This window comes from Acanthopagrus latus, chromosome 20 (assembly GCF_904848185.1).
Source record: "Acanthopagrus latus isolate v.2019 chromosome 20, fAcaLat1.1, whole genome shotgun sequence".
NCBI lineage: Eukaryota > Metazoa > Chordata > Actinopteri > Spariformes > Sparidae > Acanthopagrus > Acanthopagrus latus.
The window spans coordinates 10881498-10905366 of record NC_051058.1 but is presented as its reverse complement, the minus strand read 5'-3'; the positions used below and the strand labels follow the sequence as shown (position 1 = coordinate 10905366).

At 43.7% G+C, this 23869-nt stretch overlaps 4 protein-coding genes across 5 annotated transcripts; 2 read left to right on the top strand and 2 right to left on the bottom strand.

Moving 5' to 3' along the window:
* Window positions 1-96: 96 nt before the first annotated feature.
* On the top strand, window positions 97-993 carry LOC119009874 (myeloid-associated differentiation marker-like protein 2). The gene has a single exon (XM_037081583.1). The coding sequence runs from the start codon at window positions 97-99 to the stop codon at window positions 991-993; it is 897 nt and encodes a 298-aa protein (XP_036937478.1).
* Window positions 994-3657: 2664 nt separating this feature from the next.
* LOC119009875 (myeloid-associated differentiation marker-like protein 2) lies at window positions 3658-4620 on the top strand. Its single transcript, XM_037081585.1, has one exon. It carries the CDS (start codon window positions 3658-3660, stop codon window positions 4498-4500), a length of 843 nt encoding a protein of 280 aa, XP_036937480.1. The 3' UTR covers window positions 4501-4620.
* Window positions 4621-4755: 135 nt separating this feature from the next.
* LOC119009872 (putative protein MSS51 homolog, mitochondrial) lies at window positions 4756-11500 on the bottom strand. Of its 2 annotated transcripts, none has more exons than XM_037081580.1 (6): window positions 8691-11500; window positions 7697-7846; window positions 7445-7569; window positions 6755-7318; window positions 6516-6609; window positions 4756-5274 (listed from the first exon to the last, which is right to left on the bottom strand). In XM_037081580.1, exons 1-6 carry the CDS (start codon window positions 8705-8707, stop codon window positions 5070-5072), a joined length of 1155 nt encoding a protein of 384 aa, XP_036937475.1. In that variant the 5' UTR covers window positions 8708-11500; the 3' UTR covers window positions 4756-5069. The 2 variants fall into 2 exon arrangements, with proteins under 2 accessions (XP_036937475.1, XP_036937476.1); XM_037081581.1 differs by lacking the exon at window positions 8691-11500 and adding an exon at window positions 8384-8674.
* Window positions 11501-11655: 155 nt separating this feature from the next.
* LOC119009870 (putative protein MSS51 homolog, mitochondrial) lies at window positions 11656-23771 on the bottom strand. Its single transcript, XM_037081573.1, has 7 exons — window positions 23538-23771; window positions 19692-19869; window positions 19377-19526; window positions 17640-17764; window positions 16758-17321; window positions 12756-12849; window positions 11656-12068 (listed from the first exon to the last, which is right to left on the bottom strand). Exons 2-7 carry the CDS (start codon window positions 19847-19849, stop codon window positions 11861-11863), a joined length of 1299 nt encoding a protein of 432 aa, XP_036937468.1. The 5' UTR covers window positions 19850-19869; window positions 23538-23771; the 3' UTR covers window positions 11656-11860.
* Between the last annotated feature and the right edge of the window lie 98 nt (window positions 23772-23869).

Below are 23869 nucleotides of genomic sequence, written 5' to 3'. Positions count from 1 at the left end.
TAGAAGTTTGTAAAGCGACGGACAACACACATCAGCAGCCGTCGAGGAGAACGTGCAAAGCAAAGGTGTTCCAGCTGCCCTTCAGCTCATTCAAAGATGGGAATTATTGGCGATATTAAGGACACCGTGTCCAAGGCAGTGTTTACTCCCTCCACCCTGTTATCCGGCCGAGGCGGGCTGCACATGGCTCAGATCATCCTGTCTCTGGTCACCTTCGTCCTTGCGGGCATCAGAGGAGGGAGCAGCCATACCTACTGGATTTACGCCATGTTCACCTGGGCCTTCTGCCCCATCATGACCCTCGCCATCACCCTCATTGAGATGTTTAAGCTGGATATCATACTCAACATGTTTTGCATGCACTGGGATGATTTCACCACAGGGATGGCCATGTCCTCCACGCTCATGACTGTCTCTGTTGCCATCACCTACGCCAACTTCTATGCTTGCCTGAAATGCCTGTACGGCTGGATAGTGACTATATTTGCGTTCCTGTGTGGCTTCGTCTACGCTCTGGAAGTGCTGAAGGACAAATTCCTGGACAAGAAGAAAGGGGTCTACCTGGCTGCTCTGCCTGGTTTCTGGAAGGTTTTGGAGGCATTTGTGAGCTGCATGATCTTTATATCACTGACTGGTTACAGAGATAAGCTGGCCCTGATCCTGTGTGTCATAGCATACATCATTCCTTTCCCCATCCTGCCACTGATCATAGCCACCAACATCCTTAAGAAACTGAAAGCGTGTTTGCCCTTTAACCTGGACAGGTTTGTGTTTATCTTTCTGGTCGTCTCTGTTGTGCTGTACATATTTGCTGCTATCATGTGGCCCATTTTTATGTTCAGAAACAACCCTCGTCCCAGCGACTGTCCACCCAGCTATTGTATCTGGGCCATACAGTTCATGGTTGCCTTTATGACCTATGTCAATCTAATTCTTTTTGTACTGGACCTCGTTTTTACCTTGCTTGGTATCTGTGGCTTTAAACGCACCTAAACTTTTTAAAACCCTTTGACCTTTGACGGTGCAATGTGTACGAATTGTAGTTGAGAAAATTCAGAAATCAGAATTAGTAACACAACGCAAATAACAGTTCTGACCTTCATGTCTTGTGCTGGAAAGATGTATGTTTAGTAAAGTTAGCAGTGCTAACCAGGTAGCCCCCTAACCGTCCTGCTGTATAACTTGTGTGCTGGTGGTGAAAACACCAACATTCCTGCGGAAGTCCAAACTCCCCATCTGGAATGCTGGCTGCACAGCGAATAGCAGCTACAGTTAGCAACAGTTAGTGATCACTCTAGCGATATGCTGCCCCCCTATTTGTTCTGAACTCGACAGGTAGTCGGTTCTTACATGTTGCACCTTTAAAGGCATAATATGTAACATTGCTGCATTAAATGTACAAAAACAATGAGACGTGTATGTTAAGATGTATATTTTGTTGAGCTGTGTATCTATAATGGCCCAGTCTATAATTTCATGCAACATGTTGACGTCATATCACCTTTATTGTCTCCGCCTGTCATAACTTCCAGGGAAACATGGGAAACACTAGAAGACACGACAGATAATCACTGAGGAAGGCAGCAAACTAGCAAGTTGCTAATCACTACATTGTATATTTTACTCATGATAGAGCATATTTATTCATTGATATCAGCAATTTCGGTAGTAAAACCATAAAACAATGAAGACAACTCCCATGATCCCATGCTTTATGACATCATCAAGCACCATCTTTTGTTATTGTTTTGACCCCATAGAAGCAGAATACTGTGTCTTTAAACTTGTACTTCTACATAAAGAAATCTGTACGATCAGTGCTCAACATGTCTTCCCATAGCAATAAAACAAACAAGCGTGTTCATGCTAAGTTTCCTAGTTAACTAGAGGGTTCTTAGTTTAAATAGGGCTTTTAAAACCTTGCCTGCCTGGCGGCTAATTTAGCCAGTAAGAATTGATTTCCCACAGCTTCTCTGTTGTTGTTAGCAGTGCTGGGTCATGCATGTTTTAGCAAACCAATCAGAGCAGAATGGTTATCCGGGAGGCTTAAAGAGATGGAGCAGGTGCCGCAGTACTGGATAAACTGATTTCTCATTAACGCAATGACGGTTTTGAGCCTCAGATCATGCAAACCTATTCCATAGTAACCTAAAATAAAATTCTCAACCTGAAAATGAAAAAAAAAAATATATGTCTGCTTCTATATTTGATTGCAACATATACAATGTTATCAAACAGGTGAACATCAGGTTGACGGCCAAACCATTGCCATGGTGATAAAGAATAAACATGACTACTTTTTTCTCATTTCACTCTTTTATATGTTTTGCATATACATTTTTCGGCAGGTTTTTAGTAATTCAGTGTGATTTTTAGTGTACACCATATAATTACATCTTGCATGATGCATGATGTTGCTGATATCAAATACAAACTGCATGTACGTCCCTGCCAGTGAATATAGATAGATGTAAGAAGTGTCGCATCGTTTGAAAATGAGATTACACATGAATGAATCTATCTATAATGTGTTTGCTGGGATCTGTCAGCCACAGACAGTGATGGATGTGCAGCGGTAATAAAGTGACACTCTGATAAAGGCACACTTGTGACCTCATTTTTTCAGTCACAGATAAAACGGCTGGAATGAAATGTGTGCGTGAAATAGACGGAGTGATGGCGTGTGCGTGCCTATTCATGTTGGAACAAGTCATGAAGAAATGTTTGATGTGTAATAGTCAGGTGGTGATTGGATTTCAAGGTACGACTTTAACGAGGAATCTGGTTGTGGTAAAAGAAATCCATTTGAGTTCACTTCATGCAGAAGAGCCTCAGAAGACAAAGGCAACAGAGGGGAAAGATAAAAGAAAAGGATGGAGAACATTTTTTAAATATACTGATTTTAATCACATAAGGGAGTACGTTTTATCTGGTGGTATAAGTCTCTGAATATGTTTTGCTTGCCGAATACTGAAGAAACATTTTTTGTTGTAGAAACACAGACGTGAATTTAAAGAACTTGTCTTGAAAGGGTCAATATGTAAGAATGTTGGTTTAGAATTAACACAAATTACAAACAGAATGTGATTAGAATTACAGTCCTGAAGTCATGTCAAAGACCTGAGATGTCTAGCCAGGTTAGCATGCTAAAGAGCTAGCCATGGGCCTAAAAACTTGTGTCCTGGACAGCTTTACAAACAGCATGTATGGAGGGCAGTAAGACAACAGACTGTATATCAGAAAGCAGCACTGTCAATAGTCCTGTTCCTGCCCAGGACAAGGTGATCTCTAAAGGCTCTCACAGCACATTATTTGATGGGTTAAATGGACTTTCTGGGCCCTCTCTCATGACCCCGGCCCCAGGACAACATACCTGGTGTTCCCCCCCGTCAACCTGCTCTGACAGAAAAAGTCACCTTTGGGCCTTCATGGAGAACATACTGATAGTCTGAAGGGCAATTCGTGTATCAGGAAATTTGAATAAAGGGACGTGTGTAAATGGTGCCTCCCCATCATACAATGTTCTGTGTCAATATGAGATCAAGCAGATGTAGGACGAGGAGAGAGGAGGTTGTGGTCATAAGTGCGGTTTATCCTGCAGAGTGAGGCTGAGTGAGATTCTTCGCGTCTTTGGATTTTTGACTTAAAGATCTCATCATGTGTGGTCCGTTCAAGGGCTGTCAGGGCATTTTACGCCTCTTGGAAATAATCTTCAGTGCTCTGACTCTCATCATAGTCATCTTCCGAGGCAGGATGGTGAGTCCATGGGGCGTCTGGTGTGAGTTTGTCTGGGTTTTCTGCATCGTCGTGCCCGTGGTGGTGACCGTGATGGAGGCCAGAATGTGGCACATCCTCCTGGCCGCCTTCCTCCCAGACTGGGCCGGCCTGACCTGCGGTCTGACCACCCTGTGCGCCGGGATGATCACCTCAGCCACCATCATCTTCGCAGCCATTTTTGTCTGCCTCACCTGCATCAGCAGCATACTGTGTTTCATCACCTCCCTGGCTGCCACGGTTTTCTTCCTGATCGACGCCGTGATGCAGAAAAAGAAGTTTCCAAGCGGCTACCTGTGCGGTCTGAGGGGAAGTCTCCGCACGGCAGAAGCCTTCCTGGCTTGTATCATCCTCACTGCCGCCACTGATCACTTTGTAAATGCTGAATGGTTCTATCGCCCCTTTGGGATGATATGCAGCATCATTGCATTTGCTGTCTGCCTCCTGCTCACTGTGGTCGTCATAGTCCTCAATCTGCTTAAACTGCTGCAGTGCCTGGTCCCATTCGGGCTGAGCTTGATGGAGCTCGTGGTCAACATCGTAGCAGTGCTGTTGTACCTGCTCGCTGTCATTCTTTGGGCCGTCTTTGGTTACCGACGCTACAACTACAACCCTTACACCTGTAAGAAATGCTCCTTTGCAGACATTAACACTGTTGTGATAGGAGCCAGTGTCAATCTGATTTTGTATATCGTGGATCTGGTTTTATCTTTCAAATCTCGCTGAAGTTCAAGATTAGGAAAACAGAGATTTTTATCTTTTTGTGCAGTTTCATTTAAGGGACAGAAGCTGTATGTCACCAACAGTTAAATAGAGAAACATTAGCATTTTGATGGTGATATAAAGAGTGCTTGTCTTTTGTGCCGTCAGCTATATCTTGCCAAATCAAAATGGCCGGATGTTTATTTTGTGTGATTTGGGAAAAAGGAAGAGAATAAAAGTTGTGTTTAAATCAGACTGGACAAAGCAGACTGTTTAATAATTTCAAAGTGTTTATTGTCGACATTTGGTTATGTCTACACAGCTTTATTGCCTCTCTGCTGATGCAACAATAGTTCCTAGACCGAATATTCAAATCTCACAACTGACCGATTGTTACATGAAAGCGAGATAGTGAATGCAAATGTCATAGCAAACACTCCCAGCTGTTATACCAACTAGTTTTTAGAAATAATACATATGGATTTACACACTATTTGTTGAATATTTTTTTGAATGTGATGATATGATTACATTATAAGAAAACAAGCATTCAAAAACAATGCAAAACAATGAAAAAAAAAAAATCGACTCCTTCAGGCCTCATCCGGCTCCTCAAACTCCACAGTCTCCAGCAGACCCTGGAAACAGAAGTAGTGGGAGTTGCAGTAGACGGGGGGGCTGTTGGGACACGAGCCCACCAATTCTGGCTTCAGTGACGCGAAGGGGTTGGCTCCGCTCCCCTTCATGTCCATCTCCAGCTCCAACAGGATCTGCAGGGAGTACGTCATCTCTGTCTCACTGCGGACGAGACGCGTCACACACGACAGGGAAGGATTCAGATGAACAGTGAGCGAGGAGATGCAGCAGGAGCTTGGTCAACACATTTGTTAGACAGTTGGTAGATTTGCATACTCTCACACTTGTGTAGCATCCAGCGCAGTAATGCAAATACTCAGTAATCAATGCCAATGTGCCAATCTGTAAAGTGTTCATGGTTAAATCTGAATTAAAGTTTGGGGAGCTGAGGGGAATAAAACGAGTACAACTTTTTTCTTTTATCAATTACAGATTATTGATCATTGATTATGTATTGCCTGATCTGAACATGGTGAAAAACTGTATATTTACTGTAACAAGTTCCTGTTACTTTACATACAAGAGCAACAGCCACAGTAGTCATGTACTTATCTGCAGTATTTTGCTTCCCCTCACCATGTCATTTATAATCTGATTACTTTAGTGTAATCTGTAATCTGAAATGCCTTATTGTTTTTCAACTGGAATTATTTACTGCCATTTGTTTCATATTTGGGTATCATAATTCTGCAATGTTGGACTCATTTAGTTTATTTACTTTAGTAAATGTAGCAACACAATAAAAATTCTCCATTATTATACTACTCCTCTGTTAAATTATTGCATAACAATAACAATAACAATAATAATAATAATAATAATAATAATAATAATACTTATCAGTACTACATTAGTACTTATTAGACTACTTACTAGATATTCTTTTAATGTATCTTTTAATTGCCCAACAGACAGCAGATCGATAGAGGCCACTGCCCCCCACTCAGTCATCACACAAAACTTGCAAATAACACTCTAATCAAATCTCTCTCTACTTCCTCAGGAAACTTAAGAGGGATCAATTCTAGAGATAAATGCTTGGCAACATCAAAAGATGAGCAATAAAAAAGAATCCTGACAGGAAACATCACAAACTAGCATGGCTCAAGCACAACCCAGGATGGGAAGGCTCTCCAGCCGGTAATCATTACTACCCACTTTCTCTGAGACTCAAACTCAGTTTTGTTCTGCAACCCCGGTGTTGTAGAATGATTCATGTTTTACAGTCTGATCATGTGTTGCTCTGAAGAAGTTCTGAATGAATATAGTGGGTTAAAGAGTACAATATTTCCCTCTTAAATGTATCTAAGTAGAAGTAAAATGCAGCAGAAAATGTGTCAAGTTCTGCAACTGAGTGGTGAGGTATTCCACTATGTGTGCCGCTACTACTCTGCATCACTCACCTGAGAGCAGTGAAAAGAGAAGGAATGTCATAATCCCTGAGGAGCAGGAGTGTTGGAAGCCAACCCTGATCCAGACCCTGACTGGCATCAAATCCTGGACACAAAAACATGGAAAGGGAAACGATATCATAAAGAGTTCAATCCGAACGAGAAACTTCTTCTCGGTAGTAAATTTGGTTTTAGCGTTTAAAGTGGATTTGGGATTGTATGTTTGTGTAATGGGAAACAAATGTGCTCACCAGGGTTAAATCCAACCACCAGGTCCGGCTTGGCTGCTTCCTCTTTCTCCACCAGCTCCTCCCAGAACTCGTGGTAGAGGCCCTTGTATGCGCTGATGTAGACGTTCTTCTTGGGCCCAAACGCCCTCAGAGGAGGCCTGACAATAGGGCCGTCCACCACCTCCGGTCCCACCATGACGATCTCGATACCCTGGTGTCCGGGGAACATGTTGTTCAGCTCATCATAGTCAGTCAGTCTGGCTCCCATGGTCTCACTGGTGCCCGCTCCCACCAGGTGAATGGTGAGAGGTTTGGAATACGGTTTAAGGCCAAACAGCCTCATCCCCCAGGCGATGGTCAGCGGCCTGGAGAAGAACTCACTGCAAACCCTCCACAGTGACTGCTTCAGGTCCTCGTCGTCAGGCCGAGGCCTGCCAGCGTTGGTCCACAAGTCTTTCATGTTCGCTCCATTTAACATGGGCTCGAGGCGGGCCGTGAGATCTCCCTGCATCTCCAGCCAGTCATCCCAGCCTTTGACCTGAGACTCGGGCTTTGACCATTTTTCTGTCGGGAATGGACGGTCTTCTGAGGGTAGAAGAACAATTCACTTAGTTTGCTGGTTTAATAGAAGTAAAGTTGTCATATGGGTTTTGGTAAATGAGCATTTCTCGTGTGACCTCACTTTTTTATGGACTTTCTTATACATTTTACCTCTGAACAGAAGCCATTCCACAACTCTGTCTATGGCAACCAGACGTAGCTGTGGGCAGAACTTCTTGTGTCTGGGCCAGTCCTCCTTCTGACATTCTTTCCGGCAGTAGTAAACATTTAGACATCTGTGCACAGACAGGAGGGAGAGACCTATGATCGTAAAATCACTAACTTCGATGAAGGAATACCTCGGCTGGTCGGGCCTGCCGGTTGAGATCTTGCGGGCTGGTTTCTTTTCTTTCTTTTTTTTACCTGCCACAGCGTTTCAGACTCTGTGGGTTTGAAAGCTGATTTGGCCGCTTTTCACAGTGCGCACATATTTTAAAAGAGTCCTCCATCTTCTCAAACATCTCTTTTTGAGAGCGGTAGGCTGTGGGTTTAGCCTTGGTCTCCAGACTAGCTCTAGAGAGACAAACACAAGAAGAGGATAACATGTTTAGACAAGATAGAATGCAACAGAACTCTTGAGCAAAATCTCGTTAGTAATTTGGATGATAGTGAAGTATCATCGCCTAATAACAGCTTGAAACCATATAGCTGAATAATGCCTAACTAATGCACAATTCACAATGATTTGTTGTATGAATGAAGACAGTGTGTATAATGAGGTCCTGTTGCCTGCCATTAATAACGTTATCATTTGTTAATTGTTAACAGCAGGAATTCCTGATACAACCTGCATTCACTCATGCATTAAATCCTAATTAGTCATGCACAGGTTAAGCATTTCTCAAGTATATGATTTGCACCCTAGTTATTAAGTTTTACCAGTTAAATTATGAACGCAACAAGAACAAAACTGTAGAAAGCATGTCCACTGCTCAGACACAGCTCGCCTCCTGCTAACCAGAGGACGACTGAGGCCTTTCTATTCTTAGACTGGAACATTTGCTACATTGGCTGAAAGCAGAGGAGTGGAGGGTCTGCATTGACACGTACATGAGTTTACATTTAAAAGATGTTGCAGCAAGAGGGGCCCGAAGCCAAACAGCGACACCTCACACAGAGGGTGAATGGAACAGCGGCAGCAAAAGTATGAAACACGCTGTGGTGGCACGCAAACATCAGAAAACTGTCACTGTTAGTGAGCACCAGGCGCCTCTGATCCTGCGGCTTCAGCCTCCTGTAATTCTGGTTGCGTCGTTGGGGTGAAAATGAAACTAAATGTAGAAACATTCTGAAAAAAGTATAGTTCGAGGTAATAATAGAAGTGGAGTGGAGAATAATTGGGCCAAAACCTACTTACCTCTGTGTTTCCGTCATTTGTAAAAGAGTGTCAGTGGCGCAGTTGACTGTCTCTTCCCCTGCTGCTCCTCGGTGTGGTTTGTAGCATGAGCGGCCTGTTGGGGGCTGCTGGTGCCAGATATAGCACCTGTGCTGTCCCTTCCAGAAAGCTCCAGCAGGAGTGGGGTCGGATTACTTTCAAATGTAGTCTGCTACTGAATAAAATTGCATGGAATTGTATTTACTGTCACTTCAACGTCAAACATCGAACATATTGCACCCTATACTAAAAAAAAAGATACGCATGAGCAAATTTGAGTTCTATGAATATAATTTTTCTCTTTAAAGGTGCAACATGTGAAAACTGGCCACCTGTTGAAGTCATACTCAAAACAAATGGGGGGAATTATATCACTGGAGTTCCCACCAACTGCTGCTAACTGTGGTGGCAGTTAGCTGGTTAGCTCAGTTAGCCGTGCAGCTAGTGGGCGAGAAGCAGAACTATGGAAGTGTTGATGTTCATACCACTAGAAAAAGGAGCACTGGACCAGGACGGGGCTAGCTGGTAGCATGCTAACTCATTTAACATTTACATTAACATTTAATCAATGCGGATAAACCATGACAAACAGCAGGCCCACTGCCACAAACTACCGCTGCACTGTGTGGATTCAACAACATGTGAGATGCAGATTTTATTTTAAACAAAGACCATATTTTAAAGATGTTATCAAGAGGGTAATTAAGTAATCCTTGACAGTGTAACTAGAGTCTCATTGCACATTTTTGTCATGGGCTGTAGTTAGTTATATTTGGCAAAGTGATTATGTTACACTAATCACATATGATCTGTTATTACCCAACCCTGAGCTCCAGACTGTTCCGGACATCACAAGATCTGCACACAGAGGCAGAGTCGGGCTTTCTGAGTGGCAGGGGGTGGAGAAAAAAATAAATAAATAAAAAGGAAAAGCACAGATACACAGAGAGACATAATGCATACACTGGGAAACGGTGCCAAGCTCCAAGCAAGATTAACTCTGTCACGTGACGTGACGACCACAAAAAAACATGGCCCTATGCTGTTTAACTATTTAGAGGCACATAAAGCTTTTCCACACAACATGTTACTCAGCTCTGGGTTGAGAGTTGAACCATGGATAACTTAAGTCCCTGTTCACACAACCCAGAGTTACATCCAACTCACACTGCACTTCTTTTAGGATTGAGTAACCTTTGGCCTCATGCTTAGACTGAGTCATGGATGGGTTAAATGCAGAGAATACGTTTTACTACACTGTACCTTGGATGATTGTACGTGACTAATAAAGATATTACCTTTCCCTGCTTGGTGCGAAGAAGGCTCCAAAAATGCTTTTAGCCTCAGAGATGCCATCTGTTTTTCTGGCATATAAGGGTGGCATATGGTGTGTTTTCTCCACTGAGAGGGCACTTTATCATGTTTTCATAATAGCGGCATCCATAGGGCGCTTCTGCTGCATATTTTTTGAAACACGGAGGCACCATGACAAGTAAACTACATTCCGAGCTATGGGTTAGTTTTCAAAGAAGGGCACCACAACACCAACCATCACAGTTAACCATCAGTGTGCTTTAACCACATTCATCCACTAGAGGTCAGTGTCACACTGTAAAGGCTGCCACACAGCAAATAACAAGACCCATCCTAATGCAGATGTCATGGTGTGTTTAAAACATCAGCATCATCATTGAGCATTGTCATTTCAAGCATTAATCCAACAGGCAAGCCAATTTTTTTTACGCGGTCACAGGGGCCAGCTGGTTTCTAAAGTGGGATTATCACATCGACCTCCTTCATTTAGGTTAATGCAATTCTGACTTCTTTATTCAGTTAGAAGTGATTCATTGTCCGTGAGGGGGCCATAATGATAAGACTAATATGAATGGGCTACTTAAGCATTTTTCTCTAATTGCTCTATGTGTCTCATCACTTGACTTGACTTGAGAGGATGAATCACTTGAATGGAATTTATGGACGTGTCTCCACAAAGGATTATCTGAAATGTTTGCAGAGCGTTGGCTTCATTTTGTAGTCACAAAGTGACATTTTTAAAGCTGCTACAGAGGCAGCATCTTGTGATTTGCCCATGACTTGTAATATAATGCAATCCCTCAAAACAGTCCTGGAATAGGTGAAGCATACATATACTGTTCTGTTGTGTTGGGACTGTGTCAGACAGGCATTGATTTCTATCAAGGCAATTTTTTTCACCTGTGGCTCCTGCTGTTTCTTGGATCACTTCGTACTGTTGCTGTCAACAACTGAAGACAGCCGTCGCACAAACGCTGCTTGACTTCTTGGCCATTTTATTGTTGGGAGATGGCGAGAACGCATGATTTCTTAAGGAGAATCTCCACTTAGCACATAATAACTATTACATTATCATCTGCTCAGCACGGTGCCATGTGCTGATGAATGGATGTACAAAAGATAAATGTAGGTAGTTGGAATTTTCTTTTTTGCTTTCAGATGCTTTCATTTATTCATTTCTATTATTTATTTCCAATCATTGTGTTTTAATTTTACTTTAGACACTTTTATTATTATTTAACGTTGCCCTTTTATTCTCTGCACTCTGGCAAATCCGTCAGACTCGCCGAATTACAGGCCTGCAACAGCTACAAATGAGAAACAGAGTGAAAAAGATCACGGTGTTGCTAAATTCAGGCACCATATCTTTTGTTGGGGTGTGCATCTTTTGTTCGCATGTGCATGATCTGATTTCATGCAGGTATATTGTGAGATTTGGGAATAGACCGAGCCACAGAACAGTTTAAAGGGAAGTGACAAATGATGACCGAACCAATTTTGATCTCATTACATATGTACACTCATGAGCCTTTATATCAATCAAACACGCCACCTCGGGGCACAGGCATAGCAGCCCTTTGTGTCCCGCTGATGCCCTCAGGTGCTATCATTTTCAATGATGAGCTTTGAGAGACATCGTTCATCTGTTTCTTTAATTAATAATATCAGAATTTATAGGACGGTGTTCAGCACACCATTCCAATGTGGGGCTCCTGCATCCATTTAAGCCGAGTGGCAGCACAGCTCAGCAGCATCCATCTCCAAAAGGCTGTGGGAAGCCCTCAAACTAAACCTTTGAAACCTCATTTTGAAAGTGGAGTACAAAAGCAGGCTTTTGCTTAATTGTCTGTCCTGGGCTCCTCAAAATCTCCTCGAGGCAGCAGTCCCTGGAAACAGATGTAGTGAGAGTTGCAGTAGACTGGGGTTTTGTTGGGGCAGGACTGGACCTGCTCTGGTTTCTGCGAGGTGAATGGATTGGGTCCGCTGTCCCTGATGTGTATCTCCAACTCCAGCAGGATCTGGAGCGAGCACTTGAGCTCCATTTCGCTGTGGAGACAAAAAACAAACAAACAAAAAAATTAATCAAGTAAGTTTAGTTTCCTCACCAGAGGCTGCGGAGAGGTTAAACGCCTCAAAGACTTATTTTAACATCCACCCACATGAAAACAGTTTGAGGGAAACTGCAGAAGAAGAGCATCAAGAGAAGAGAAAGTAAGCAACATCAATAACTTTTGCCATATCATCAAGTTAGAGTCGACAGGGGGAGTTTGCTGTGAGTGCCTGCAGCAGAAGAAATAAATCTTCCTCTACAACTTGGCCTTTGTACAAACAAGAAACCGGTATTTGCCCAGCAGAGGGATGGAGTGTGGAAGGAGTGATGAGATCTAGGTCATGGGCAACGATAACTGTGTAGACTGAGGACTGTGGTGATGAGGTCATGTATAGGTGAGGAGTAGGGATATGTGGGTGAGCACTAATTGTGCCACAGAGGAGGGCAGCGTTTAATATACAACAATACAGAGGGAGGAGGTGGATGGATTCAATATCCAGGAGGGATGATGGTTTTTTTTTCCAGAGTTTTGAAAAGCAGATGGTATGCATTGTAAGTTAATGAGTCCCTGTAGCACAAAGATCTTAAAATATTTACCATTGCTGGAAGGGATAGAAAGTTATTATCACCACAATAAAATGTGAGACAGGTGTATGATTCAGAGGTACAATAATGTGACTAACCTGTACATAGTGAAGAGGGAAGGGATGTTATAATCTCTGAGCAGCAGAAGGGTGGGCAGCCAACCCTCTACCAGACCCTGGTTAGCGTGGAACCCTGTGTTAGAAATACATAAAAACAGATGTGTAAGATATTTATAATAGCGCTCTTATTTAGACAAGACCACTGGAAATACTTCTTGTTGATCCAAAACCAAAAAAAGTAGGTTGAATGTCAACCTGAATGTGTTGAGGAAAAAACACCAACTAGACAATCAGTTCTCCATTTGGGAAGTAGTAAAACCAGCATATCAACCTAATAAAACTCTATCATCAGCTTAAGCTCTCTTACCCCTGATAACTTTAAATCTTGTGTGATCTCTTTGTACATTTCCATGACAAAAAAGGCAAAAAGCACAGTAAATGCTGCAGGTTACAGAATGACACTGAGCTAAATGCTAATGTCAGCATGCTAACATGCTCACAGTGGTTGTCATCTAGGACAGGTTTAGCATGCTAACATGCCCATAAGATGTGTTACTCATGTAGTCTGTGACTACACTTTTTGTTATATTTGCTAAAATTGTCATTATGACCTGACAGTAAAATAAGATACATGTCAGCTGTTTAAAGGTCCACTGTCTGTGACTCCACCCAGTGGCTGTAATTTGATGTGCAAGAATCCAACGCACCGGCACAACACAACCAATCAGAGCCGAGGGGTGTGTCTGAGAAATGTCAATCACTCTCGTGCTCAGCTGGCAGTCCTCCTTCCTCAAACAGTGCCTACGGGGCAGTATCCCCTCCCCCACACAGGCCTGCTCTTACCTGGTCAGATATGTTAAAGCTAAAGCCCAAACTGTAAACAATGGCGGAGAACAGACAACAACAACAGAGCTGATAGATGCCCCATCATTTCATAAGGGGAGGGAGCCACAGAATTTGTAAGGACAGGGTTAGCTGCTTTTCTTCTGGACAAGTAAGGACCCCTGCTTGATATATGTTTCATTCTATGTGTTAACCACAAGGCTATGGTGGTGGCAGTAACAGTGAGACTTGCAGTAGCGCATATCGCCATCAGTAGAAGTCTAGCATGCTAACACGATCACAAGATGTTTTGTTTACATATTTGTTTTCAGCGTGTTTTCCGCTGGGGTTTAAGTTTAGCATGCTAATATGCTCATGAGACTGAGCCTGATATTTTCCAGTTTAGATTAATGTAGCATCCTGGGTTGTTAGCTTTGCAGGTATTCATCATTAATCAGGCAATTCTGACCCGATGACAGCGTCAGGTGTTGAATCCATAGAAAATTAAAAAAACAGAATGAAGTATCCCAAACGGTTCTCACTTTGACCCATGTAGAGCCCAATCAATCCTAGTAAAAAACAAAGAATAAGCCTCTCTTGCAACATAAACACATCCCTGAATAATTCAGCTGAACGACACTGACAAAAGGTAAACCTTACTGAGCTGTCTGTTTCTCACCATACAAGTCTCTAGAGTGACGGCACTAAAGTGAAAATCAAATAGATCTACACCTGATTAGTCTCAAGCCGTCCACGTCTTTCCCTTGTTAGGTCGAGCATCCCTCCTACTGAGCATGTCACTGTCATTGTTTAGCAACCTGACAAAATTATCAGTCAATATGACAAAGTTACTCTTGCTCCAAACACGCTGACCTTATTTCGAAACCTCATCTGGACTACAGAAAGCGTCACACCACGCCAGCTGAAAACTGATAGCACTCCTCTGCAGAGGCTGGTTTGGGGACATAATCCCGCAGCATATTAACTGACAGATGTCCCCCCCCCCCCGGCTCTGGTTTATATTAATAGTGTGTTTTTTTCTCTTTCTTTCTGAGCAGCAGGGTGGTGTGGTGAATAGCTCAACCTTCAACCACATGACTGAGGTTCACGCCACTGCAAATGCTGTCAATCCATTCAGCTTCGGTGTCCTTGAGTGAGACACAACCGGCAGAGCGGCGAACAGAGAATTTCTCTGCGCTGATCAGAAAAAAAGTCCCACATTATTAGCTTGTCCAGGAGAACCATGTAATCAGCTTAAAATGTAATCAGCATCTAGGAAAAAACGTACGCATGTGAGAAATATGAGAGTGAGCTATGAATTTATTAAAGCTTCAGCTGTTTAGTGCGTTCTGAATGGTGTGTGCTGGTATTGGCGGGTGGGGGGGGCGGGGCCTCGGAGCATGCCACATTAATATTGTAAGGCTTGTGATACTGGCGCGCAGATGGTATCGTGTTATCCGTGGCCCGTCTTTTCCAGGAGAACTCCAACTGCAGAAAGAGAGGATTTTCATTTGAATAATGTGTGCCATGACACCGACATCCTCGAGGTCACACTTCTTATCATGATTAAACATTTAACAGGGAGTAAGCGTTTAGGTGTTTAGGCCCCGAGGAGATGAGGTGACAGAGACGTTATAGTCTGTACTCTTAATGGCCGTAATAATTGTCTGGCTCCAGTGTGAATTTGGTGCCGTACAGTGGATGAATTGCCGTTAGTAATGGTAATAGACTTTGTTTCCTGGTCTGAAAAATGGGTTTCAGAATGATGAAATTGTAGTTTATTTCAAGGATAATAGGAAGTAATCTGGATGCTGTGTTTGTGTTTCTGGTTGCGCCTGTTTTCAGCGGGACGCTTTGTATGTATAACATCCATTTTCCTTTGTGAGAACTGACGGTTGCCATCGCCCTCCCACCCTTATTCTCTGAGGCCGGCGTCTGTTTTTCATGCTCCCAGCAGTGTTTTTCTCTCTCGTTCTTGTTGTCTTTGTGACTTTCACACACACACACGCACACACCTTCCTTTTTACTCCTTTCGTCATGCTGCCTGCTTCTGTATCACTAGACAGTGTCATAATGCAGCGCTCTGCCAGCTTTGCAGCATGAAACGCAGCCAGGCACTCAGGCAGTTTACTTGCAGGATGACTGATTCCTGTATATTTAGCTCCAGTGGAGCCTGCAGTGATAACTGAGCTGAGGGTTATGGATGGGGTTGGGTCGGGGGCTTTACTGCTGCTTTGCAGGTGAAAAGGTCAGAGAACTGATTCAGTGCAAGAGCTTAGTGGGTGCAGGGTTATAGTGCCACTTTAATGAGGCGGTTGTCAGTGAGAGTGGACAAAGGCATTGTGGGTGGGGGGGTGTGATCGCCCTCTTGGATGCTCCTATGATAGATTAATGTTATAAAGTGCCCTCTACAGTGCCCTTCCAGCGGACAAAATGTGGTGAAGTGCCCACGCTTCACTTTAAATAGGCCTAAATCACAACTTTCTGTGCACTTGTGGCCCCCTGCATGTAGTGCCCTTTGTATTTATTCGCCCCCGTACTTCAAACATCACCTTCGTCCACCACTGGACAAAAGGACAGATGTCGAGACTTTCTGTTAGAAGTGCTGACTGTCATAGAATGGAGAAAGGTTGTGGCTGACTTTTGTGCTGTGTCCCCAAAGTATGAACTATAGCATAATTAAAGGCTAAAATGTTTTATTAGGTCAGACCATTGTGTGCCCTTAGACTGATAAACGGGACAGGGATGGTGAGATTGTTCTAAATAAGTGATTTTGCACATGACTGCAGCCTGCAGTGTTTGTCAGAGGGAAACTGGGGAGAGCCAAGACTTTCGAAAGGGCAGCTTACTGACATTATGCTGAGTCCAGCGATCAGAAGCCAGACTCTCCCCCAGCTGCTCCCATTAATCACCCAAATCCCCAATAAAAGCCCGGTGCTAATGAATAGGCCAGATCCAGTGAGTTATACATCTCCCGCTCACTCTGTTCTCTGAAAGAGGTGATTGTCCAACAAGCGTAAAGGGAGACAAGCCACTGGTTCCCCGAGACAGCTGACCACTTAAGCTGAGCAGTTTCTATTTATAGATGCGGTCATCATTACTGAGTTGAGTTAAAGGCACTCTGAGAGGGAAAAAAAACGTACCTATCGCAAGATTTAAGTCCAGTCACATCTTTTGTATTTGTTCATTCACGCTCGGCAGGATGATGTATGAACATACCAGGATGAAATCCGACCACCAGATCTGGCTTCGCTGCTTCTCCTTTCTCCACCACATCATCCCAGAACTGGTGGTAGAGGCCCTTGTAGGTGCTGATGTAGACCTTCTGCCTGGGGCCGAAACCCCTGAGGGGAGGCCTCACGATGGGGCCGTCCACCACCTCCGGTCCCACCATGACTATCTCGATACCCTGGTGTCCGGGGAACATGTTGCTCAGCTCGTCATAGTCAGTCAGTCTGGCTCCCATGGTTTCATTGTGGGATGCCCCCGCTATGTGGATGGTGAGCGGCTTCGCGTAGGGGTCAAGGCCGAAGTGCTGAACGCCCGCCCCGACTGTGAGAACTCGAGAGAGGAACTCGCTCTGAATCCGCCATAAAGATTCATGCAGGTCAGAGTCATCCGGCCTTGGCCTGCTGACATTCTTCCAAAGGGTTGTCATGTTGGCCCCAGACAAGATGGCATCCAGACGGGGAGTGAGGTCCCCCTGCATGGGAAGCCAGTCGTCCCAGTTCTTCACCTCAGCAGCTGACTTGGACCACTTCTCAACGGGGAACGGCAGGTCTCCTGCGGGAATTGAGGAATATTTATGTTGTGATTTTTTTTTGACACAAAACTGGTGACACAGATCAGCGTCGCTCCACCCGGCGAGTTTACACAGTGTTTTAAAAGCGATCCGAGAGATTCAGAGGCTGAGGAGCTTTAATCAAGATTTCAAAGTAGCCACCGTTACTGCACGGTGACTTTCTGTCACTTTTTTGTCTCTCGGGCATTTCATTCCTGCTGCTCGGCTTGAAAATGAGCCGTCTCATTAATGTGATTTCTCTGTTTTGTGAGCCCAAAAAGCCATTAAAGCGTTTTGATTTCAGCTGTGCTTTTTCTCACCAGTGAACATCAGCCACTCCACTAGTCTGTCGATCGCCACCAGACGCAGCTTCTTGCAGGTCTTTTTATGCTGAGGCCAGTCCTTTTTCTGACAGTCCTTGCTGCAGTAGTACACATTTAAGCACCTGTGACAGAAAGATAGAGAGAAAAGCAACACAGAGAAATGAAGCAGAGAGAAACTAAGCAAGGCACTCAAATTAAAGTAGTTGAACGAAATCAACAGTTTCACTGACACAGTTGCATACAGTGTGTAGTCATTCAAACGTGGAATTATCTATGTTCATAGACATTGCAGCCAGCTTATGCAGACCACCGTAAACATTGCAGCAGCTGAAAATAGACATGCTCACATTGTCAGGATCAGTATCAAAGAAATATCTCTCCATTTACAGTATTTATAATAACTTATGTTGAGCGTGTTCAAAGCACTGCTATGCCGCTGTCATCACTGATATATGCTTTTTGGTAGACGATCAGTGAGAATGTCTTGTGCCAGGACACTAATAGCGTCTTACATCCATGTAGAAGCCATCTTTGTATTCGACCCCCCGTTCAGACTCATGACACTGAAGATGAATTCTGTCCTTGGCACCTGGCAAAAACAACCGCGGTATTTAGTAGCTGGAATTCAACCTCTTATTGAGGTGAAGTGGGCTTTCGCATTGTCCGACCGTCGAGGTGGTGAGGTAACGTGTTGGATTAGACGTCTGAGGGCCAGCGCCACTTGATGCCTTGGGAGACTGTGTTACTTTACTTTGCAATCATTTGCAGCCTTAGAGGCACCCACATTTCCATAAAATCATTCATCAGCCGACGCGCTCCGTCATAACACACTTTGGGCAGACTAATCCTTCACGACAGGCTTTGAAGTGGACAAGAAAGGCAAAACAAGGTGAGAAAAAAGAAAAAAAAAAAACAAAACACAGGTGCCCTTGAACGGTGATATAGAAAAACACTTCCACGGAGGTGCCTCAGCCGGAAGTGCAAATAAACGAAATTACAAGAGGTGATGAGAAGTCACAAGCGTGAAACCGTCGGACTATCTGTGGTTATTCTCAGATGTCAGAGGTCTTGAGGCATTTACTTGTCAGCAGTTCTGTCTTTCTTTTCTGCCTTAACGTCTGCTGATGGTAACTTTTTTTTCTGAGAGAGGCAGACACAGCTGGGAATTTGAACATGCAAGACAGTGTGTGTGCTTGCATGCATGTGTGCATGTGAATCAGAGGGACTGAGACAGAAAGACTCAGAGTCAGGCAAAAAAAATGAGGCGCAGGAACAACGGAGGCACTTGCAAAGACACAGCGCGTTGCGTATACCTTGTTCTCGGTGCTCTACTTTAAACACACTCTGTGATGCTGTGACAATATGAATCACATTTAAGCGGCTCTTAATAAGCTGCCGAGTTGCAGAGAGATGAATCACGGTCAGGGGACTTAGCTATATTTGCAACTGGCCATTGTCCACCTCTGCGGAGCTGTCCGCACCCTGGCGGCCTGTCATTCTGCTGCTGATAGACCGGCAACTGGTAATGCTTCACACATGACAGCAATTGCACAGCAATGTCAAAACAACAACCTGACAGGGCGATAACAGGGGCTGACCAGAGAGTGGGATGGGTTGCTGTCGCCTTAATGCCAGTCGACGCCCTGAATCTCGCAGAATTATTTATTATGAGCCTTCCATCGACACATCTCCGTGGTTTGGAGCGCTTTCCTTCAGTTGTGGCTTTGTACTCACTTCACACAGCGCTTCAGGGCCTGTCCCTCGGCGAGATGCTCAGAGAGTCTGTTGCAGCCGGTGCAGAACTTGAAGGTCTCCTCCATCCTCTGGAACATCTCCTTGTAGTTGCGGAACGAGATCCCTTTTGCCTTTCCCTCGAGAGCAGCCCTTGAGAAAAATCAGACACATCTGGTAAGCACGATACAAGTTTAAGAATTGGCTAGAATTTTGAGACACTTAAGGTTTTTAAAGAGGAACATTGTGAAAAAGCGACGTAAACAAATCAAAGTGAGGACGATGCGGCAGTTTTAGGTCAGTGCCAGTAGTTTGTACCTGTATTCCCCATAGTCCTTCATGTTGAGCTTGTCGAGAATCACCTTCGAGAGCCCGGGGACGTTGGAGTCCAGAGAGTAAAAGCCAGACTGGTCAGAGAAGACGCTGTCCGTCCCTGGAGCATAGGACTGTGGGAGTGCTGGGATCTGGGATGCCATGATGTGGCCCTCAGTTTCCACTGAAAGAGGAATGAAGCATCACATAAACCTTCAGTGTTATATCAGACTGTACTGAATCGCTCAGTGTTTTGGCACAGTTGAAATGATACACAGTTATTTAAAGAGTGTCTTTGGTGACTGTGGCTGCAACCTGTGACCTTGCTGACAGTGAACAAAAGCCATCAACCCATCAGTGATCCTGGATTTACTTGGAGCTTTGGGAAAACAACAAAAGTTGAAGCCAGCTCAGCTATTACAAGACTACCACTCAACGTCATCCGGAAAAGCGCCGCGTTAGCCGTCAAATCACTTGTAGATTGCACCGTAACACAGTCACCATTTTTATAGCTGACATCATGTGAGCGACAACAGATGCTAGAGTAATGGCTGCTGTCAAGACTTCCCAGAGCTTTAAAATCTTACAAAACACTACGCAGTGTTTTGGTGTCTCATAAACTAGTGATTCTCAACTATGGGTACTTGTACCCCAAGTGGGTACTTGTGCAGTGACCAAGGGGTTCTTTAAAAATACTGAAAAGAAGCTCATTTGATTTTTGTGTGCATAAATCCATTTTCTGAGTCACCTGGAAAACCTGAGCGATACAGAGCTCGCAAGCAAGCAGTGAAGTCCATAGATATCAGGGAAAACAGTTAACTAGTGATGACTAAAATAGCAGCTAATTAGGCTATCCACTCACTGTATTTAAACCTTTTATCAATCAGTCTTACAGGCAATGATTAAAAGGTCAAATAGTTTGACAAAAGTAATTGATAAATGGTTCAACATTGTTATCTCAAAGTAATGGATTAACAGGCTAGCTGAAATAGACAGCTCAAAGTATCAAAAAAATAGTTGGAAACTTAGCTAAACTTAACAACGTTACGTTAGCTAACTAATTATCTTCATAATTACTGAAACAATTCATAAATGTTTAATATAAATGAATTTAGAAATGGTTGGAATTATTTCAAAGTAGTCGACAAACAGGTGAAAAGCTTAAAGTATCAACAGTTCATGGGTTAGCTAAACGCAAAACACTAAATGTTAACATTGGCTAATTATCTACTTTCGCCACTTGTTTAAACCATTTATGCACAAATGGTTAAATATATTGGTTAAAAGTAATTGATAACATTGGGGGGGACATTATCCCCAACTAATGGACAAATGGTTAACAAAAAGTTTTAAATGAAACAATAAAGGTAGGCAAGTAGATAAATTGTTCAGGTAAATAAATGCAATGGATAAATATTTGAAATAGGCAGCTGAAAGTATCAGAAACAGCTGAAACGTTAGCATCTCGAACATTGACCACATTACCAACATAACAGTAATGCTGAAATAGTTAAATAGTCAGATAAAAAGTCAAAAGTGATAAAGTTTACTACAAATTTTACATTGTGACAAGCTAAAAGAAGTTGGTACATTTCATTAATAGAAGTAATGGATAAGTCACTAAAAGTTATTACATTATTATTTTTTTAAAAAAACAAAAGCTAAAAATGTGGATAAATTGCTCAGGTAGCTGAAAGTGATGGATTCATGGTTGAAACACTTAACTAGAGGCGATGATGAGTGGTTGAAACGGAGTGATTTAAGTGATGAATGAACAGTTGAAACAGTTTGGATCTGCGACTGCCCGGCTGGTGGGCGAATGCGAACTTGACAAGGCTGAGCCGAACATTCACAGACCAGCTGTGCAAAACAATTACGACGTCCATTCTGAAATCGACTCCCAGCAAGCACAACATGAACGTGGCAAGTGGTGTCGGCGAAGGGGGTAAATTAATCTGACATGTGGCTGGACCGTGGGGACACATTAGAGAACAAGGTTGAGTTTCATTATGATAAGCCACTAAACTCAGGACACGCTCTATGTTGACAGAAACTCTCGTGGCAAGGAGGACCGTCACGTATCTCCGACAGGCAGAGGATTCGGAGGCCTTGTGGACACTTGCATGCCGCATGATTTATTTATCCAGCCTCACATTGAGAGAAAATAAGAGGGGAGGGGGGGAGAAATGTGATCATCTTGTGGTGGCGACACACACACCAGCAACTCACATACCTCGTCCAGTCTTTCTTTAGACTTTACTGGAGACTAACATCCATGAGTCAGTAGTTTAAAATCATGTACGTTTCCTCTTGATTCATTTCTGTTATCATGGTTTGTTTGATCCCAGCTTCCAGAATTATCTAGAAACATTTTGAATGTTGGAGTAGTTGAGACTGCATCCCTGTGCTCAGATGGCTTGGACTACTGCTTGGGCTCTTTTTGAGGCTAGATGAGCCAAAGGCAAAACGCACGCCCCTTACTGAAATCTCTTCTCAGTCAGATCCACCTAAAGAATTTAATTCCAGTGAAAAAGACTCAATCTGTGCACACCCTTTTTACCTCTGCATTAAAATATTTCTTTAGAAAAGGTTGATGTGATCTTTATCAAGACTGAGTCCTGAATCCATCGTAAAACGGAAGTGGGGTTTTTGGATGATGTGTAACTGTGGAACAGAGACCCAAGTACAGGTGTGGCATGTTCAGTGCCCCTAGAAATGCTTTGGAAAGATCACAGTTGTGAGTCGATCCAACGTTCAAGTGGGGAGTTTTTCACCAAAACACAAAGTGAATGTACTCCAGCCTTTAATTCCAAGACTTCATGACTTCACCCTAATATGCCTAGCAGCTAGTTTGGCATGCAAGAATCGATTTAGTGCAGCTGCTTTGTTGTCGTTAGTGTTGCTGGCTCAGGCGTGTGCGAGCCAACCAATCAGAGCTGGGTGGGTCATGAGGGCGGGGCTTAAAGAGACAGGAGCTGAACCTGTGTATTTCAAACAGAGGGAGAATACACCGCTGCAGCACTGGCCAGTATGAGCAAACTGATGTTTGTTGAGCAAAACATGTCGTAAACCAGTGCAGAGGTGCAATGTTTTTGCAGGAATCACTGTACGAATCTTGCACTAAAGTGTGACTCACTTCACCGATTTCATACTTGCCTCTTTTTTATGGCTTTGATGTCTATGCCAGGAAAACTGAAGGGCCCTCTTCTCATTCTTTTTTGAAAAGTCAATAAAAATGTTAAATAGGATCACACGTCTCTGAAATATGCAACATTCAATCTTATTACCTAGTGCCTGAAATGTACGTTACCTCTCGACCGTCTCTAAAGTACAACACAACCTGACCTGGCCTTGAAAAGTCCATGCAGCTTGCAGCAATAAAAACCCCCGACAATAAATTCTTTATCGCACTGAGACACTCTTTTTTTTCTCCCTTTATGCCCACAATGCTGTTCATTCCAGTCTGACACGAAAACAACTTTCCCTGCACTTCAAGGAAACTCAGTATCTTTTCAATTTCATACTAAGTGTTGCTGGGGAATGTTTTATTTAGCCTTATCGTGTGCAGACAAAATTGAAAGGCCTATATCTAATTAGTTCCTTCATATCTACACAGCAGCAGGGAGGAATGGGGTTTGAAATGAACAGATTTCCCGAGAGAGGACAGGTCTTCCTCACACGTCTGACCGTGACACTGTGAAGTTTTTAAGCATGCAGCGCCCTACCGCTCACTATCTGGCCTCGGCATTATCACATTTTCACCCTGGCCTGCCATGCACTCCGGACTGAGGGGAAGGCGGCTTGGATATTTCCCGACGGCAAAGACACGGACAGACATTTGAGACGTCATACCTTTGGATCCAGATGAACAGGGAGCCCTCGCTTCTTGGTTGTCAGTGCAGGGTAGAGGAAAGTGACTGGCAGCTCCTTGTGACAGCTGTCACCACGCCGTTGCGCCTCTGCTCTGCTGGGGTCAGCAAGACTGACCACCACCGAGGGTTAAGGGAGAGACAACTGAGTGGGACTGTGGGAGTCAGAGGGTTGGGGAGGAGGAATATTGGGGGCCGAGGAAGATGGGACACTTTTAGAAAAAGAAGGGTGGGGTGAAGAGTGAAAGTGGGGGGGGGAGTTGGGAGAAGAGGTGGAGACTCCCACTAGGGAGTGGGCACATGCGCAAACAAACA

What these genes read in the sequence shown, in the direction of transcription:
- LOC119009875 (XM_037081585.1), top strand. Translation starts at nt 3,658, where the DNA reads ATGTGTGGTCCGTTCAAGGGCTGTCAGGGCATTTTACGCCTCTTGGAA.
- LOC119009872 (XM_037081580.1), bottom strand. An exon ending in GGAATGGCTTCTGTTCAGAG is followed by an intron (nt 7,319 to 7,444) that starts GTAAAATGTATA and finishes TTCTACCCTCAG; the next exon opens with AAGACCGTCCATTCCCGACA. An exon ending in GGTGGTTGGATTTAACCCTG is followed by an intron (nt 6,610 to 6,754) that starts GTGAGCACATTT and finishes TTTTGTGTCCAG; the next exon opens with GATTTGATGCCAGTCAGGGT.
- LOC119009870 (XM_037081573.1), bottom strand. Translation starts at nt 19,849, where the DNA reads ATGGCATCCCAGATCCCAGCACTCCCACAGTCCTATGCTCCAGGGACG. An exon ending in GCCCTGAAGCGCTGTGTGAA is followed by an intron (nt 17,765 to 19,376) that starts GTGAGTACAAAG and finishes TTTCTGTCACAG; the next exon opens with GTGCTTAAATGTGTACTACT. An exon ending in TCCCTCTTCACTATGTACAG is followed by an intron (nt 12,069 to 12,755) that starts GTTAGTCACATT and finishes TTGTCTCCACAG; the next exon opens with CGAAATGGAGCTCAAGTGCT.
- LOC119009874 (XM_037081583.1), top strand. Translation starts at nt 97, where the DNA reads ATGGGAATTATTGGCGATATTAAGGACACCGTGTCCAAGGCAGTGTTT.